Source organism: Gopherus evgoodei, chromosome 5 (assembly GCF_007399415.2).
Source record: "Gopherus evgoodei ecotype Sinaloan lineage chromosome 5, rGopEvg1_v1.p, whole genome shotgun sequence".
Taxonomy (NCBI): Eukaryota; Metazoa; Chordata; order Testudines; family Testudinidae; genus Gopherus; species Gopherus evgoodei.
This window is the reverse complement of record NC_044326.1, coordinates 64099853-64116357: the sequence shown is the minus strand read 5'-3', so window position 1 is coordinate 64116357 and position 16505 is coordinate 64099853. Positions and strand designations below refer to the sequence as shown.

At 43.0% G+C, this 16505-nt stretch overlaps 1 protein-coding gene across 15 annotated transcripts in view; it reads left to right on the top strand.

Annotated features, from left to right (window-relative positions):
* The window catches only part of TENM3 (teneurin transmembrane protein 3), a 2266571-nt gene that overhangs the window by 2182084 nt on the left and 67982 nt on the right, over window positions 1–16505 (top strand). For all 15 annotated transcript variants that reach the window (XM_030563289.1, XM_030563287.1, XM_030563282.1 and 12 more), the window contains 2 exons: window positions 103–222; window positions 643–904. In XM_030563289.1, coding sequence (XP_030419149.1) covers window positions 103–222; window positions 643–904 — 382 coding nt within the window. The remainder of the gene's footprint in view (window positions 1–102; window positions 223–642; window positions 905–16505) is intronic.

Sequence of the window (16505 nt, the reverse complement as noted above, 5' to 3'; positions counted from 1 at the left end):
ATGTAATGGTGTGTTTGTTTTTTTAAGGTATATTACTGATAATCATGCTAGCAATATCTGAGCAAATAAATGCATAATCTAATTCTGCACCTTTTCCCACAGCCTTGCATCTGTCATCAGGGGCCAAGTATTAACTGCCGATGGAACGCCACTCATTGGAGTTAATGTCTCTTTTTTACATTATCCAGAATATGGTTACACAATCACTCGCCAAGATGGAATGTAAGTTTGTTGCCAGCCACTTCTTTCATTAGAATATGGAGATTGCACCTTTACTTAATTAGAGAGACTTGTTACACCAGGAGTTGTAGACACTATCCCTGCAAACTGTTCCTTTGTAAATACCGCAAAAACAGTTATCAGACATTTTCCTACTTGTTGATTATTTTTTTTAATTATTATTTTGAGAAAGGAAAAAGTTCTTGGTTATTTAAACACAGAGGCCATATTCTCCACTCTCTTACCCCAGTTTTACACCAGTGTAATTTAATTAACTTCTCCATTGCTTCCAGTTACGTTACATTGGCATAAAACTGGAGCAACAGGATGAAGAATCAGATCCATAAAATGCAAATTTTAAATGGCTTTGCACAGTATATGACTTCTTTTTACTTTGCTGAATAACTTTATGATTTCTCCTAGGTTTGATTTGGTGGCAAATGGTGGTGCATCTCTAACTCTGGTGTTTGAACGATCACCATTCCTCACACAGTATCACACAGTGTGGATTCCATGGAATGTCTTTTATGTCATGGATACCCTGGTCATGAAGAAGGAAGAGAATGACATTCCCAGCTGTGATCTGAGTGGATTTGTGAGGCCAAACCCTGTCATTGTGTCATCACCTTTATCCACCTTCTTTAGGATTTCTCCTGAAGACAGTCCCATTATCCCTGAGACACAGGTACAATGCGCTTCAAACTAAATAACATTTTCTGTCAGGTGTATTTTAGATTATCATAAAGAAGATGTATGCTGCTGGTTTATAATAATAAAGAATGATGAATAATTCGTGAAAAAGTGCTATATGTGAATAAGTTAACACCAATATTGTTTATTTTCAAAATCCGGTGCACGAAAGTATCACGCGTGCAAATACTTGACATGTATACATGCTTGCCATAATTATAATATACTGCGTGTCATGAACTGACAGATGTTCAGCTGTGCATTGCCTTGCAGGATCATCATATCCTATATGTTCAAAATGGGCATAGATTTGTGTATTTGACTTTGACTATCAGTCCTTAATGTTCAAAATTATTATTTTTTGAGAACACATCTACAAAATTGTAAGTGAGAGATGAGGTTTTTTTATTGTAGTGCGAAGTCCTTACAGGACTATAGTTTGATTAATGTTATCAATTCATTGTTAATAAATATTATGTACACTTGTATTTTTTCAGTGGTAAGTGAGAAATTTCATATTTGTGATATTTAAGGACATGATCTTGCAGGGCACTGAGCACTCTCAGTACCTTTTGAGGCCTTTACACTTCTGCACTTTGTAGGAGCAAGACCTAAAGTTGGATTAAAGTTATCAAAAAGTTGTTTTGAACTAAAAGTATATGCTCTGAAGATTTTGTGTTTCTAATATAGATTACATTACATTCCCTAATCTCAAATAGCTAATCACTAATAGAATTTTCCTCTGCTCCCAAATAGAATTGCATTTTAAGAAATGACAATCATCTTGTGATTTATTTTTGGCAAGGATTTTCCTGCTAAAATAGCTATTTTGTTTGTTTGCTTGCTTGCTTCATTATAACTGTGTAGAACTTGTTTTCATAACTCTTCAGGAAGAAATATCCTTCCTTCCTTCCTGAGGGGGAGCATAGCAGGTCCAATTAAAATTCGTTGCATTTAGAGCTTTTAAAGAAAGGACAGAACAATTAAATAATTCATGGTAGGAACTGGTAAAGTATAAACAAATTGCAATTAAATATATTTAAGCCTAAACTAGACTATCCAATACATGGTTTTTATCCTACATTACTGTTTCTCTACATTTGATAGCTGCAACTTAGGTCAAAAATTATTTGCATAATTCAGTCCATTTCAAAATAGCTCCAATTTTCATGTTGTGGCAGCATATGATAGATTTGATCCCAAAAATTGATGGAAAGTGGCAAATATATTATTATAAAACAATGAAAAGTAATAATGTACAATGCTAGTTGTAAAGAGCCTTAAAAGCTCTTTGTTATATATACATATACAAAAAATAAAAACAACCCCCACCCCGACCCCAAAAGCCATCTTCACACCAGGCTTATTGTTTGACCTGTGCTAATGTGAGCACGTTTTGATTAAATTAAAACTAATTATTCATGCAAAAAGCTAATCATTACACTATGCAAAAATACAAAATAAGGATTGTTTTCTCCACTCAGTGAATACACATAACTCCTATTTCTGCTAATGGAAGTTACACAAATATATCAAGAATAATATACTCCATAACAGTCAGAGTCTAATCTCAGACGCATGTGCATAATGCTACATCTCCCAGTACAAATGCAGATTTGCAGCTTATTCTATTAAAAAATTATCCATTAAGTTTCTGAGGAATGCCTAACAGTTGTTTTTCTGAAAAGAGCCAGAGCCAGATTTACTGTAGGGGAGATTGGAGTTGGCACAGAAAACACAGAGGAGCAATTCCCCAGTTCCCTGGTAATCAACCATCCTTCTAATGTGGATTGGCAACACTCAGCACCACATGCAGGGGAGATTAGTGTGCTGCATTAACTCTAGAGGTAACACTTCATCATCCCTTAAAGGTACTGTGACCCTAAGAATGTTCTTCTGGAAACAGTACCTTTAGGGGATGATGAAGCATTACCTCTAGAGTTAATGCAGCACACAAAACAATTTAGGCACCTAACTGCCACTGTAGGTGCCTAAATCCCAGAATCAGGCCCCATTGGGATTCACAAAATACCTACTCAACTTCCTTTGAGCCCTTAGGCAACTAAACTTGCTTAGCAGTAAAAGTTCCCCAAGTGCATTGTGTCCACCTGAGCATATGTGCGCTGAAGTCCCATGCCAGACATCCAGACACCTAAGCCTGCAAGCATTCCATAGACCGGAGAAAGAGTGTCTTTCCTCTGCCTAATGTGCCTGCGGGGCCTGATCTGATAAGCATGCAGCTCACTTAGTGGAATGGCCCTATAGATGAGTTCACTCAAAGCCCTATAGATGAGTTCACTCAAAGCAGCCACTGCCAATACCGCTCCATCCTCATAACTTTTAGCCCAGTGGTAAAGGTACTCACCTGAGATGTGGGAGATCCTGGGTTCAAGTCCCTCCCCTCTGCCTCAGAGGAGAAGGGATTTGAACAGGGAGCTGTTCTCTCTCTGCGGAGTGACCTAACAACTGAGCTATGGGATATTCTGATGTAGAGTTCCTTCAATCTCTCCTATTGAAGCTGTTCCACTGTGAATAAGAGTCATTGGAGCAGAAGGACTAGATCTTGGTATGACACGTCTCAGAGTGCCCCGGACTGTGGATCACATTGTTTCCCCCTGGCCTCAGTAAGAGAGTGAGTTAGTGGTGCTAACCGGGTGTCAATCTGTTGCCCACCAAACCAATCTCCTCAGGCCTCTGCCATCCCCTACTTTGCCTTGCAGGTTAACAGTAGGTGTATCCTAGCCCCTGAATCCCTCTAAATGCATCCCTCACTGGACACTCACAGAAATTACCAGATATACTCTCTCCAGAGGAATCCTATACACACAGCTTGATTGGTGCAAGTCAAGATCAGACCCTGAATAACATCACAGCACTAAAATATATTTATTTTGAAACAATCATAACTTTATTATCAAAGATTGAGATTTAAGAGTTAGTGAGCAGAGATAACAAGTAGAAAGAGAAATGGTTACATATTAAACAAGTATAATGTGCCTCTTAGAGTCTTAAACTTAACGTTCTTCTTCGAGTGCTGGTCCCTATGTGTATTCCTCCATGGCTACACATGCGCCCACGTCGGAGAATTCTTGACAGCAGTATCTGTTGATCTGCACATGTGCCCTCGCTCTCCTCATGCCTCCAACTTGGGAAATAAAAAGCAGAGTGGACTGACTGCCTCTCCAGTTTCTTTTTACCACTGCATGACTTGGGTTGACACCTCCAATGTCTGGAGCTTCATCTTCCTTTATTCTTTGAGCTGCAAATACATATATATTTTAAAATATTTTAGAGCTTTATCTGATAGTTTTTAGCTAAATTTGGTAGTTTAATAGTTAGATTCTCAATCAAGAAGAATTCCCCTCCACCCCAGACTATGTCCAGGATACTGAGATTCAAATCTGTGCTTCCAGCCCATGCTGCTTCTCTGGCAATGATAACCATCAATGCTGCCTTTCTGCCTTGGGATTGCACAGCTCTCAGCAAGGTGTAGATTCTGCCACTTGTTCCCTGGTCATACCTTTGAGGGGTGGGAACTTTGCCTTAAGAAGCACTTTTTGGAGAAGGCCATGAGGCCGCAGTCAGACCCGGGGCAAGTCTTCTTGTTCAGCCCATGAGGACTTGGGATGTTCTAACTCACAGGGTCATGACAAGAAAGTCCACAAATCCAGGGCTCTTTCAGTACCAGACTGCACTCCAGCAGCAATGGTGCCTCTAGTACTAATTGCTCCAGCTCTGTTGATTCATATGGACAGGATCCCTCGCACTCTAGAGAGAGCAGTCTTATGCTTCACCTGATGACACTTTTGATCTCTGAGATCCCCAGCCTCCATCACCACCAGGTCTTTCCCTCACAAAGAAGGTTCTAACTCCACCAGGAGTTGCAACTTGTGTGAAGAGTCTGTCTCCAATTCCATCATCTAGTCATGGTTTCAGAACCATTGGTACCGCAGATGGGTGCAGAATCAGCATTTTCTTTCTCAGGAAACTCTGAGCCACCCAATGAACCAATGTTGCCTCCTCTGAGGCATGCCTTCATAGACAAGTGACCTGGATTGGTCTGGAACCAACCTCCAAATCTACAACTGCCTTAAAACGGTTGGTACCCCATGCCATGGGGACCTCCACAATCACTGTTTGACCCATCTTATTGGCCATACTGAGGAGGGTGGGCCTGTATCATCCAGCATAGTCAACACAATCTAGGGAGTCAGTCCAGTCTTCCCTATCAAGAGGACAGCCAGAGATTCCTCCTGACCCTATCGAAGAGAAGGATTATGAGCTGGATCCAGAAATTCTGCCAGTACCGACAAGACTGCCCTTATCATCTCTCGATGAAGTGATTGCTCCAATGTCTCCATCCTTCCTAATGACCATAAGCCATTTCAAGAAATGTTATGTTGGGTTGCAGAGGAGCTGCAAATCTCCCTTAAGGAAGATTCAGGATCCTAAGCATAAATTCATAGAGAACCTCCAGTTGTCTTGATCCAGCCAAATATAACTTCCTGTTAACAAAGCCATTCTAGAACCAGCTAGTACAGTGTGGAATACCCCAGCCACTTGTGCCCTTACCCCCAAGAGGGCAGAAAAAAATTATTTTGTCTTAGCCAAAAGGGCGGAATTTTTTTCTCATCCTGTTCCTAACTCTTTAGTTGTCCAGGCTGCCATGGACAACGTAGACAGCCTAGGTCTACTTCAGTCGATAAAGAGGGTAAATTACTTGTTTTATTGGGAGGAATATTCTTCACTTCTACTGGACTTCAGTTCAGGATAGCCAGTTACCAAGCACTGATAGCTAAATATCATTACCTGAATTATTGTAGATAATACTTGGGTGCAGGGGACTGGACTAGAAGACCTGTCGAGATCCCTTCCACTCCTATGATTCCAAATGCATGGACTTCATCAACAAGGAGAGAGCTCGATTTCAGGCTCTCACTGAGGAAGGCCAATTGGTTACCAGGACCACTCTTCAGTTACAAGTAGATGCAGCAGATACATCGAGGACAGTGGCTACAGTATATTAGAATAATTGCAATCATCTACAAGCTGTTTTCTCTAACATCCCAGTTTAAAGACATTATGTCTCACTGTTGCTTTCTGGGTGAACATGTCAGCAATCTTACTTGCATCTAGTTCCCTGGTATTGTCTTGATGCACGTTAAGGACAGTTATATTATTCAATTGTGTCTGTCCCATTGATGATTGGAGATGATTTTTAAGTCTTCTGAAGCTGGAGAATGAGTTCAGGATGATACAGGCACAGTGAGAAGGACTCTTATAAATTGCAGTACTCTGGAAACATAGTGCTTCCAGAGTACTGCAAATGACTCCAAGATCAGACAGCTGCAACGGCACAGGAGCCAGCAAATAGAGCTCTAAACAGGGGAGTTTCAGTGGGAGTTCTGTTGGAGGAGCAGGTTTTTGTAGTTTGTGGATTGTATTGTGTAGTGTGTGTGTGTGTGTGTGTGTGTGTGTGTGTGTGTGTGTGTGTGTGTGTGTGTGGAGGCTGCTGGGGCAGTGTGCTGGGAGAGCAGCGGAGCCCTGATTAGGGGGCGGGGCTTACCTGATTAGGGGTCCTATATAAGTAGCCAGCCAGTAAGGCAGCAGCACAGACAGCTGCAGCGGCACAGGAGCCGGCAAACAGAGCTGTAAACGGGGGCGTTTCAGTGGGAGTTTCCAGGGGGAGGTTGCAGGGGAGACTAAGACAGAGGAAGTGACAAGTTAGTTAAGGGATAAGGTGTTGGTCTGGTGCCTGCTGGCGGTGTGTGTTGTGTTGGCTACCAGGCGTCAGGTGGGAAGGCCATGACTGATACAGAGGCAGCAGTGAAAGACACAATGAGGATGACTGGATGTGGAAGCTGCGGCATGTACATGATCCTGGAGGGGGCGCCTGAAAAGAGTTTTGTGTGCATAAAGTGCCTCCTGATAGAGCTGATGGAAGAAAAGATCCGAGGACTGGAGATGCAGGTGCAAACTCTGGTTGAGTTTAGGAAGGGGTTTGAGCAGATGATGGCACACAGACACGAGGGGGCTGAAGGGATAAGCTCAGACGTGCAGATGGAAGCAGGACCAAAGAATTCAGAGGAGAGACTGCTGGGGGAGGAAAGTGGACGGTGGAAGCATGTGACTAAGAGAACCAGGCAGAGGCAAAGACGGGCCAGTGAAGGAGAAATGGAACTCAGGAACAGGTTTGCAGAGTTGGAAAATGAAGAAGGGGCACAGCAGGTGGTCGCTGAAGGAGAGAGGGCAAGGAAAAAGAGAAGAGCTGATAGTCCTACAAGAGGAGGGGAGGAATCAATGGAGGCAACACCAAATATGAACCCCAGGAGGATTTCAAGGGGAAATAAGAATCGAGAGGACTTGCAGCCAGTGGGTGCGGGGGATAGACCAGAGAATCACACTGTCACCAGGAAAAGGCAGGTCTACGTGATTGGAGACTCCTTACTGAGAAGAATAGACAGGCCTGTAACTAGAGCTGATCGGGAGAACAGAAGGGTGTGCTGTCTGCCGCGTGCTAAGATATAGGATGTGGACCTGAGGCTGAAAAGGATCCTAGCGGGAGCGGGGAAGAATCCGTTGATTGTCCTTCATGTGGGAACGAATGATACGGCTAGATACTCTCTGGAATGTATCAAGGAAGACTATGCCAGACTGGGGAAGACGCTTAAGGAAATCGAGGCTAAGGTGATCTTCAGTGGGATTCTGCCGATTCCTAGAGAAGGGCAACAAAGGTGTAACAAGATTATGGCGATCAACAGATGGCTAAGGCAGTGGTGCTATAAGGAGGGCTTTGGGATGTACGGCCATTGGGAAGCATTTACGGACAGAAGACTGTTCTCTCGGGATGGACTTCACCTGAGTAAGGAGGGAAATAGACTTCTAGGATGGAGGCTCGCCGACCTGATTAAGAGAGCTTTAAACTAGAAATTTGGAGGAGATGGTTGAGAGATGTCCGGGAGATTTCCACGCCGGAATTTAACCTTGATAGGGAAGTAAACAAAGTAAGAGGGGATACAGCCGTGGACAGAAGAATTGGCATAAGGAGGAAGGGTAGTGTAGATAACAGACTAACAGGTGATGGTGGTGGTAGAATGTCTGTGCCTAACAGGGTACAGAATGTGAGTGAAGCCAAACGGCAAAAATTAAGATGTCTGTACACTAATGCGAGGAGCCTAGGGAACAAAATGGAGGAACTAAAGCTACTGTTGCAGGAAGTGAAACCGGATATTATAGAGATAACAGAAACATGGTGGAATAGTAGTCATGACTGGAGTATGGGTATTGAAAGCTATGTACTGTTTAGGAAAGACAGAAATAAAGGCAAAGGTGGTGGAGTAGCCTTGTACATCAACGAGGACGTTAACTGTAAAGAAATAAGAAGTGATGGAATGGACAAGACAGAGTCTATCTGGGCAAAAATCACACTGGGAAAGAAAGCTACTAGAGCCTCCCCTGAGATAGTGCTTGGGGTGTGCTACAGACCGCCGGGATCTGATTTGGATATGGATAGAGACCTCTTTAATGAAGTAAACACTAATGGGAAATGTGTGATCATGGGAGACTTCAACTTCCCAGATATAGACTGGAGGACAAGTGCTAGCAAGAATAATAGGGCTCAGATTTTTCAGGATGTGATAGCTGATGGATTCCTTCACCAAGTAGTTGAAGAACCAACAAGAGGGGATGCCATTTTAGATTTGGTTTTGGTGAGTAGTGAGGACCTCATAGAAGAAATGGTTGTAGGGGACAACCTTGGTTCAAGTGATCATGAGCTAATTCAGTTCAAACTAGATGGAAGGATAAACAAAAATAGATCTGGGACTAGGGTTTTTGACTTCTCAAGGGCTAACTTTAAAGAATTAAGGAAATTAGTTAGGGAAGTGGATTGGACTGAAGAACTTGTGGATCTAAATGCGGAGGAGGCCTGGAATTACTTTAAGTCGCAGCTGCAGAAACTATCGGAAGCCTGCATCCCAAGAAAGGGGGAAAAAACCATAGGCAAGAGTTGTAGACCAAGCTGGATGAGCAAGCATCTCAGAGAGGTGATTAAGAAAAAGCAGAAAGCCTACAAGGAGTGGAAGAAGGGTGGGATTAGCAAGGAAAGCTACCTTAATGAGGTCAGAACATGTAGGGATAAAGTGAGAAAGGCTAAAAGCCAAGTAGAGTTGAACCTTGCAAAGGGAATTAAAGCCAATTGTAAAAGTTTCTATAGCCATATAAATAAGCAGAAAACAAAGAAAAAAGAAGTGGGACCGCTACACACTGAGGATGGAAAGGAGGTTAAGGATAACCTAGACATGGCCCAATATCTAAATAAGTACTTTGCCTCAGTCTTTAATAAAGCTAATGAGGAGCTTAGGGGTAATGGAAGGATGACAAACAGGAATGAGGATATGGAGGTGGATATTGCCACATCTGAGGTAGAAGCCATACTTGAACAGCTTAATGGGACAAAATCGGAGGGCCTAGACAATCTTCATCCGAGAATATTAAAGGAACTGGCGCATGAAATTGTAAGCCCGTTAGCGAGAATTTTTAATGAATCGGTAAACTCGGGTTGTACCGTACGACTGGAGAATTGCTAACATAATTCCTATCTTTAAGAAAGGGAGAAAGAGTGATACGAGTAACTATAGGCCTGTTAGTTTGACATCTGTAGTATGTAAGGTCTTGGAAAAAATTTTGAAGGAGAAAGTAGTTAAGGACATTGAGGTCAATGGTAATTGGGACAAATTACAACATGGTTTTACTAAAGGTAGATCATGCCAAACCAACCTGATCTCCTTCTTTGAGAAGGTGACGGATTATTTAGACAAGGGAAATGCAGTAGACCTAATTTACCTCGATTTCAGTAAGGCATTTGACATAGTTCCACATGCGGAATTATTAGTCAAATTGGAAAAGATGGGGATCAATATGAAAATTGAAAGGTGGATAAGGAACTAGTTAAAGGGGAGACTCCAACGGGTCGTACTGAAGGGTGAACTGTCAGGCTGGAAGGAGGTTACTAGTGGAGTTCCTCAAGGATTGGTTTTGGGACCAATCTTATTTAACCATTTTATTACTGACCTTGGCACAAAAAGTGGGAATGTGCTAATAAAGTTCGAGGATGACACAAAGCTGGGGGGTATGGCTAACACGGAGAAGGACCGGGATATCATACAGGAAGATCTGGATGACCTTGTAAACTGGAGTAATAGTAATAGGATGAAATTTAATAGTGAAAAGTGCAAGGTCATGCATTTAGGGATTAATAATAAGAACTTTAGATATACATTGGGGACGCATAAATTGGAAGCAACAGAGGAGGAGAAGGACCTTGGGGTATTGGTTGATCACAGGATGACTATGAGCCGCCAATGTGATGTGGCCATTAAAAAAGCTAATGCAGTTTTAGGATGCATCAGGCGAGGTATTTCCAGCAAAGATAAGGAGGTGTTAGTACTGTTATTTAAGGCGCTGGTGAGACCCCACCTGGAATACTGTGTGCAGTTCTGGTCTCCCATGTTTAAGAAGGATGAATTCAGACTGGAACAGGTTCAGAGACGGGCTACTAGGATGATCTGGGGAATGGAAAACCTGTCATATGAAAAGAGACTCAAAGAGCTTGGCTTGTTTAATCTAGCCAAAAGAAGGCTGAGGGGGGATATGCTTGCTCTTTATAAATATATCAGAGGGATTAATGTTAGGGAGGGAGAGGAATTATTTAAGCTTAGTACCAATGTAGATACAAGAACAAATGGGTATAAACTGGGCACTAGGAAGTTTAGACTTGAAATTAGACGAAGGTTTCTAACCATTAGAGGAGTGAAGTTCTGAAACAGCCTTCCAAGGGGAGTAGTGGGGGCAAAAGACATATCTGGCTTTAAGATTAAGCTTGATAAGTTTATGGAAGGGATGGTATGATGGGATAGCCTAATTTTGGCAATTGATCTTTGATTATCAGCAGATAAGTATGCCCAGTGGTCGGTGATGGGATGTTGGATGGGATGGGATCTGCAGAGAATTCTTTTCTGAGTGCTGGCTGGTGAGTCTTGCCCACATGCTCAGGGTTTAGCTGATCGCCATATTTGGGGTCAGGAAGGAATTTTCCTCCGGGGCAGATTGGCAGAGGCCCTGGAAGTTTTTCGCCTTCCCCTGCAGCGTGGGGCATGGGTCACTTGCTGGTGGATTCTCTGCAGCTTGAGGTCTTCAAACCACAATTTGAAGACTTCAATAACTCAGACATAGGTTAGGGGTTTGTTACAGTAGTGGATGGGTAGGGTTCTGTGGCCTGCTTTGTGCAGGGGGTCGGACTAGATGATCACATTGGTCCCTTCTGACCCTAGAATCTATGAATCTCTGAATCTATCTCTTTCGTGATAGGTAAAAACTAATTTGGCACTATCATTTTGTATGTAAAATTGAGATTATATTTTGTCATGTGCATTACTTTGCATTTAACATTGAATTTCTTCTGCCATTTTGTTGCCAAGTCACCCAGTTTTATGAGATCCCTTTATAACTCTTTGCAGTCTGCTTTGGACTTAACTCTCTTGAGTAGTTTTGCATCATCTGCAAATGTTGCCACTTCACTGTTTACCCCTTATTCCAGATCTTTTGTGAATATGTTGAACAGCACTGGTCCCAGTACAGACCACTGGGGGACAGCACTATTCACCTCTCTCCATTCTGAAAACTGGCCACTATTTTTTTTCCATGGGTGCTTGAGCCCCAGAGCACCCACAGAGTTGGTGCCTATGGCCACGAGGTTCAGAAGTTCCATTTCCCTGCATCTTCCATGGCAACATCATCATCCCAATCTCAGCGCCCATCTAAATGATAATTTTGAAGGACGTTCAAGAGCTGCAAACCAATGATGCTACCACCTGCCAGTTCCCACACACCATTTAGTACTCTTTTTCCACATCTGGAGTGGAATACAATGCTGAAGTGGGTACATCATCCATTCCAACTATGTAATCAAATTTACCTCCCTTCCCCCTCCAAAACCTCCATTCTCCACCCCTTGTCAGGGGCCATTCTTACGAGGAGATTCTCAAACAACACAACAGCAAGGAGCTCTTTTCCCACTATAAACCTTGTCCAGGTATGTCTAACATTCCATATTGCTGGTGGGATGAATCTTTCTGTGGCATGGATGCTCAAAGTGATTAGATTGGCTTGGGGTTTCTGCAGGTCTTGGCTCAGTTTGGTGCCCAGAGTGTATTCTCCTGCCCCACATCCTCCTAATGAAAGCATAGGAACTACAAAGATTTTTTCTTCTACTCCCTTCACTTATCATTGGTTTCATTAGTGGTGAGACAAGCAGGCAGCTTTAGCTACCTCCAGGTCAGGAACATGCATTTAGGGGTTTGGAATATACGTTTAGGAGACCTGTCAGCAGGTGTCTTCTTTGTTCAGTTCTAATGTTTTGTTGAAGATTCAGTCCTATGGATGAGCGCTATCATTCATTTGGTCTTAACTGGAACTCTAACTGTTGATTTGCTCCTCACAAGGTCCCTTACAATAATTTGAGAGGAAACCTTGACAGAGCTTGTTAACGCTTCCCTTAAAGTTTGTAGAACTGTTTCTAGTTCTGGGTATACACCCTTTCATCAGATATCTTCAAGGTTTATCCTCTCCAGCTTGGGTCCAGCAGTTTTTATTTTGTATATTCCAGAAACCTCTGGAGTCTGTAAATATCCTGATTTATTCTTTGTCTGTGCTTCAATCTGCTTAAAGCTTTTCTACAGCCTCCATCATTGTTGTATCTATAATGCAAGGAATGGCTTTGCCCCTGACTCCGTGAGAGGGTTCTGGCTGTGGATATCAAGCAGAGCAAGAGGCACCTGCCTCTAGCCCGGACTTAGAGGTGTGGGGCTTAGGATCCACCCTCTCCTCAGCATCTTCTAGTCACTAGCTTAGGCAGCACCCTTCCTAGCATGCTGGCTTTTGTGGATCCTAAGCTTCTCGTGGGCACCTCTTTCTTCCCGCGCATTGCATGAAGAGCCAAAGCATCCAGTTCAGGGTTTCTGAATTCCATTGCGTGGCTAGGCGTCTAAAAGTTAGGCACTGCAACGCTCAACATTGGCAATGTGCAAGTCCCTTTGTAGATTTGGGCCTTCGAGCATTCATGGCAGTTGCTCAGTGCAGCCAAACTCAGCAGAGGGAATGAGTTCTTTACCTCACTCTGACTGTATCTTCTCCAGTCCTGCAACTATCAGTGCATATCAACCCAGTCGGTTTCACCATACTCACTACGGCCCCATACTGCTTTAATTCAACCCTGAGATGTGATTTACGATAGTCAGTACTGCAGTGCTAAGGCATTTTGCAACATGGGTAAATTGACTCTCTTTGCCACGTATGGCTGAATGGGCCAACTTGAGTTCTCAGGAGGACAAATTTTCTCTGTTTCTGTGAAAACTGAGATGACCTTTATCTGAGTACTGTAGGTTTAGTGTTCCACAGTTGTCCTGCTAAGAGGCTTGATCGTGCATAAATGCAATGTGCCTCCTTTGGGATTTAGTAGTTCAGTACAGTATTTTGTTACTTGGAATATTACTTAGTACCCTTGTCGAATTAGCATTCTTCAAGACACTCTGATTCTCTATTGGGAAAAGTTACTATATGAGCAGAGTGGCTGAGCTGATAGATTCTGATTTTTGTACTTGAAGACCTTCTAATTCTAGTTCTTTGTTGAATTGATTCACCATCCGGATACCAGTGAGAAACTGTCTTTGCCTGCTGATTTAACTCTTTAGTAATAAGGTTAGGGAATTAATGGTTCAGGAGAGAGCTGGAATGCATGTTCCTTACTCACCCCTAGATTACCAAAGTTCTCAGGGAGTTCTGTTAAGACAGGGCACATCTAGTAGAACAATGTGATCTGTAAGGACTTGTTACATTTCCAGGATTAGGAGCTAGATCCACAAAGCGATTTGGGTGCCATTTTAGGCACCTAAGTCCAAAATTTAGATCTTCAAAACACCCACTCAGCTGCCACCCAACCCTGGGTCTCTAGGCCTAAAGTCCCTAGTCTCCTAAAAGTCACTTAGGTGCCTAAAAATCTGCCACTGCGCATATGCACAGCTGCATCAGAACTGACACCCAGGCCCCCAGCTCATACCTAAAATCTAGAAGGATCGTCAAGTAAGCATTTCCCATTTGTGTCCCCTGTGAGACCCAATCCAGTAGGCATTCTCAGAGACCACCTAAAAGATTAGTCCTCACACAAAATACAGGAGCAGGAGAGGTGATGGTGGTGCCTGGGCCTTCTAGCAAAAAATTATGGTAGTTGTGGTGTCCCAACCTCTATGCCTTTTAGCCCAGAGGTTAGAGGACTCACCAAGGATGTTGGGGCCCCAGGTTCATGTCCCCCATGCCTAATGTGGAGCAAAGACTTGAACTTGGGTTTTCCACATTAGAAGTGAGTACCCTGACCACTGAGCTGTAGGGTATTCTTTGGTAGGGTCTCCCTCGGTTTCTGTTGCTGAAGCTGTTCAACTTTGTATAAATAATTAAATAATCATTGGAACTGGGACTTGAACTGTGGTCTTCCACCAAGTGCCAGAACCATAGGGATGTAAAGGCATTCTCTTGCCCTGGTCCACTAAATGTTTAAGTATTTATACGAAGTGGAACAGCTTCAACAGAAAAGATTGAGAGAGACCCCCCATGACAATATCCCATAGGCCAGAAGTTAGGTGCTGTCCTGAAAGGTTACAAATGTGGGTTCAGACCCCTTCTCCTAATCACACAAAGTGGGGCATTTGACCCAGCATCCCCCACATCCAGGGTGAGCGCTCTAACCCCTGGGCTCAAGATTATAAGGGGGAGTATGTGGCAGATTCTCTTACTTGTGTTTGCAAGAAAGGGCTTAGGCACTTCAATCCAGGAGTGAGCTCATGACTGTAAATCCCAAGCAGAGATGGACACCTCCCTCTGACCCAGATTTAGGCACCTAAATTCCTTTGAGGGGCAATGCTTAAACCACACCCTTCTCCTTGGCATTTTCTGTGGCACATAAGGAACACTTCACTCACCTTGCTGGCTGTGGATTCCATAGTTAGATACCTAGCTCTCCCCATGCATTTTATAGAGAGCCAGGGTGCCTACCTCTGGGCTGTGGATTCTGCAAAGCAGCAGAGGAGAGTTAGAAGTTGCAGGGCTGAGCCCCCTTTGTGAATCTTATCATAGCAATAGTCAGTTTTTTATCTCAGTAAGACCTGAATTTGCCTCCTGGTTCGTAATGAGACATCCATCCAAACCCACTGTAGAGCTTTGTGAAAATGCCCACCAGAGTGGCCTGTTTACTTTCTGTTCTCTCAGCTAAGCGAGTGGATGGATGCTTTAGGACTTAGCACTACTCATCTATACTTTTTGGTTGCAAGAGAAGATCTGAGTAAACTTTGGGTCTAACAGGAACCATCATGCTGTGTTCATTTATGGATGTGTTATTTTCCTTTAAAAAACAGAAGTACTTGTGGCACCTTAGAGCACTTTATTTATTTCAGCACTTACGCTGAAATAAATTTGTTAGTCTCTAAGGTGCCACAAGTATTCTTGTTCTTTTTGTGGATACAGACTAACACGACTGCTACTCTGAAACCTTATTTTCCTTAGTTTCCCTAGTCAAGATAATTTCTCTCCCCTCCCCACCCCCCGAAAGAGAACAGCATCTGTTAGTTCACTTTTTAAGTGCAGCATGGGAGTCCTTCAAACATCTTAGAGTTGTTTTGCCTTCAAGGTCTTAGTAAAAGAACAGATCCTCAATTGCTTATATCTCTGGATGGGTTTTTACATTTTTAGCCTGCAGAGACTTGTTTGCTCTCCAGTTCAGAGGAGCATCCACTATACTCTCTGCATCTTGAGCTGAGGCATTGCACAAATAATTTTAGAGGCAACACAAATATCACCAATTTTAAGCACTTTCTTAATGACAGTAGTGTGTGTCACCTGCTCTCAGTGTTGACTGGTGAAGTGGGAAGAGCAGATATTTGGCAATTAAGAATTACTTATCAGTAATTGGGCTTGTCCTAGTAACCTGTTCCCCATCCTAGTTCTCCTTTCCTTTCTGCTGTAATATGAAATTGTACAGTGTGTGGGAGTTTCTGACTGGAGGAGAAGAGAGATGCTTGCCTATATATACCTTACTTGAATGACAGCTTTGTTGCATCCTAAGCCTCCTCTTAGATGAGCCAAGCTGCTGTCAGTGATAATTGGTCATAGAATGAGGAAAGAGAAAAATATAGTTAATGTAATGTAAATCTTTCTTAATATACCTGCAGTAGTTTCCATCCGTTATCGGATATTATGACATGACATCTAAGGCCTCTTAAACTCTATATGCCAGGTCATTGGACCCTCTTAAAGAAGCAACCTCTTAAAGGGTCTGTTAACAGTTTTAAAACTGCATCTGAGGATTTCCCTAGCATAGAGCTCCCATAGCCAGTCCTCTGCCAGCCTGTATTGATCCTTGCCTCAACGTAGAAGGCATTCTGGGGTGTGGAGAAGCTGAGTAGAGCACAGTGCTTCCCTGAAGACTGTATCCACCAGTATAAGTTAGTACATTGGCCTTGGTTGTCCCCAGGACCAAGGGATGGAAAAGT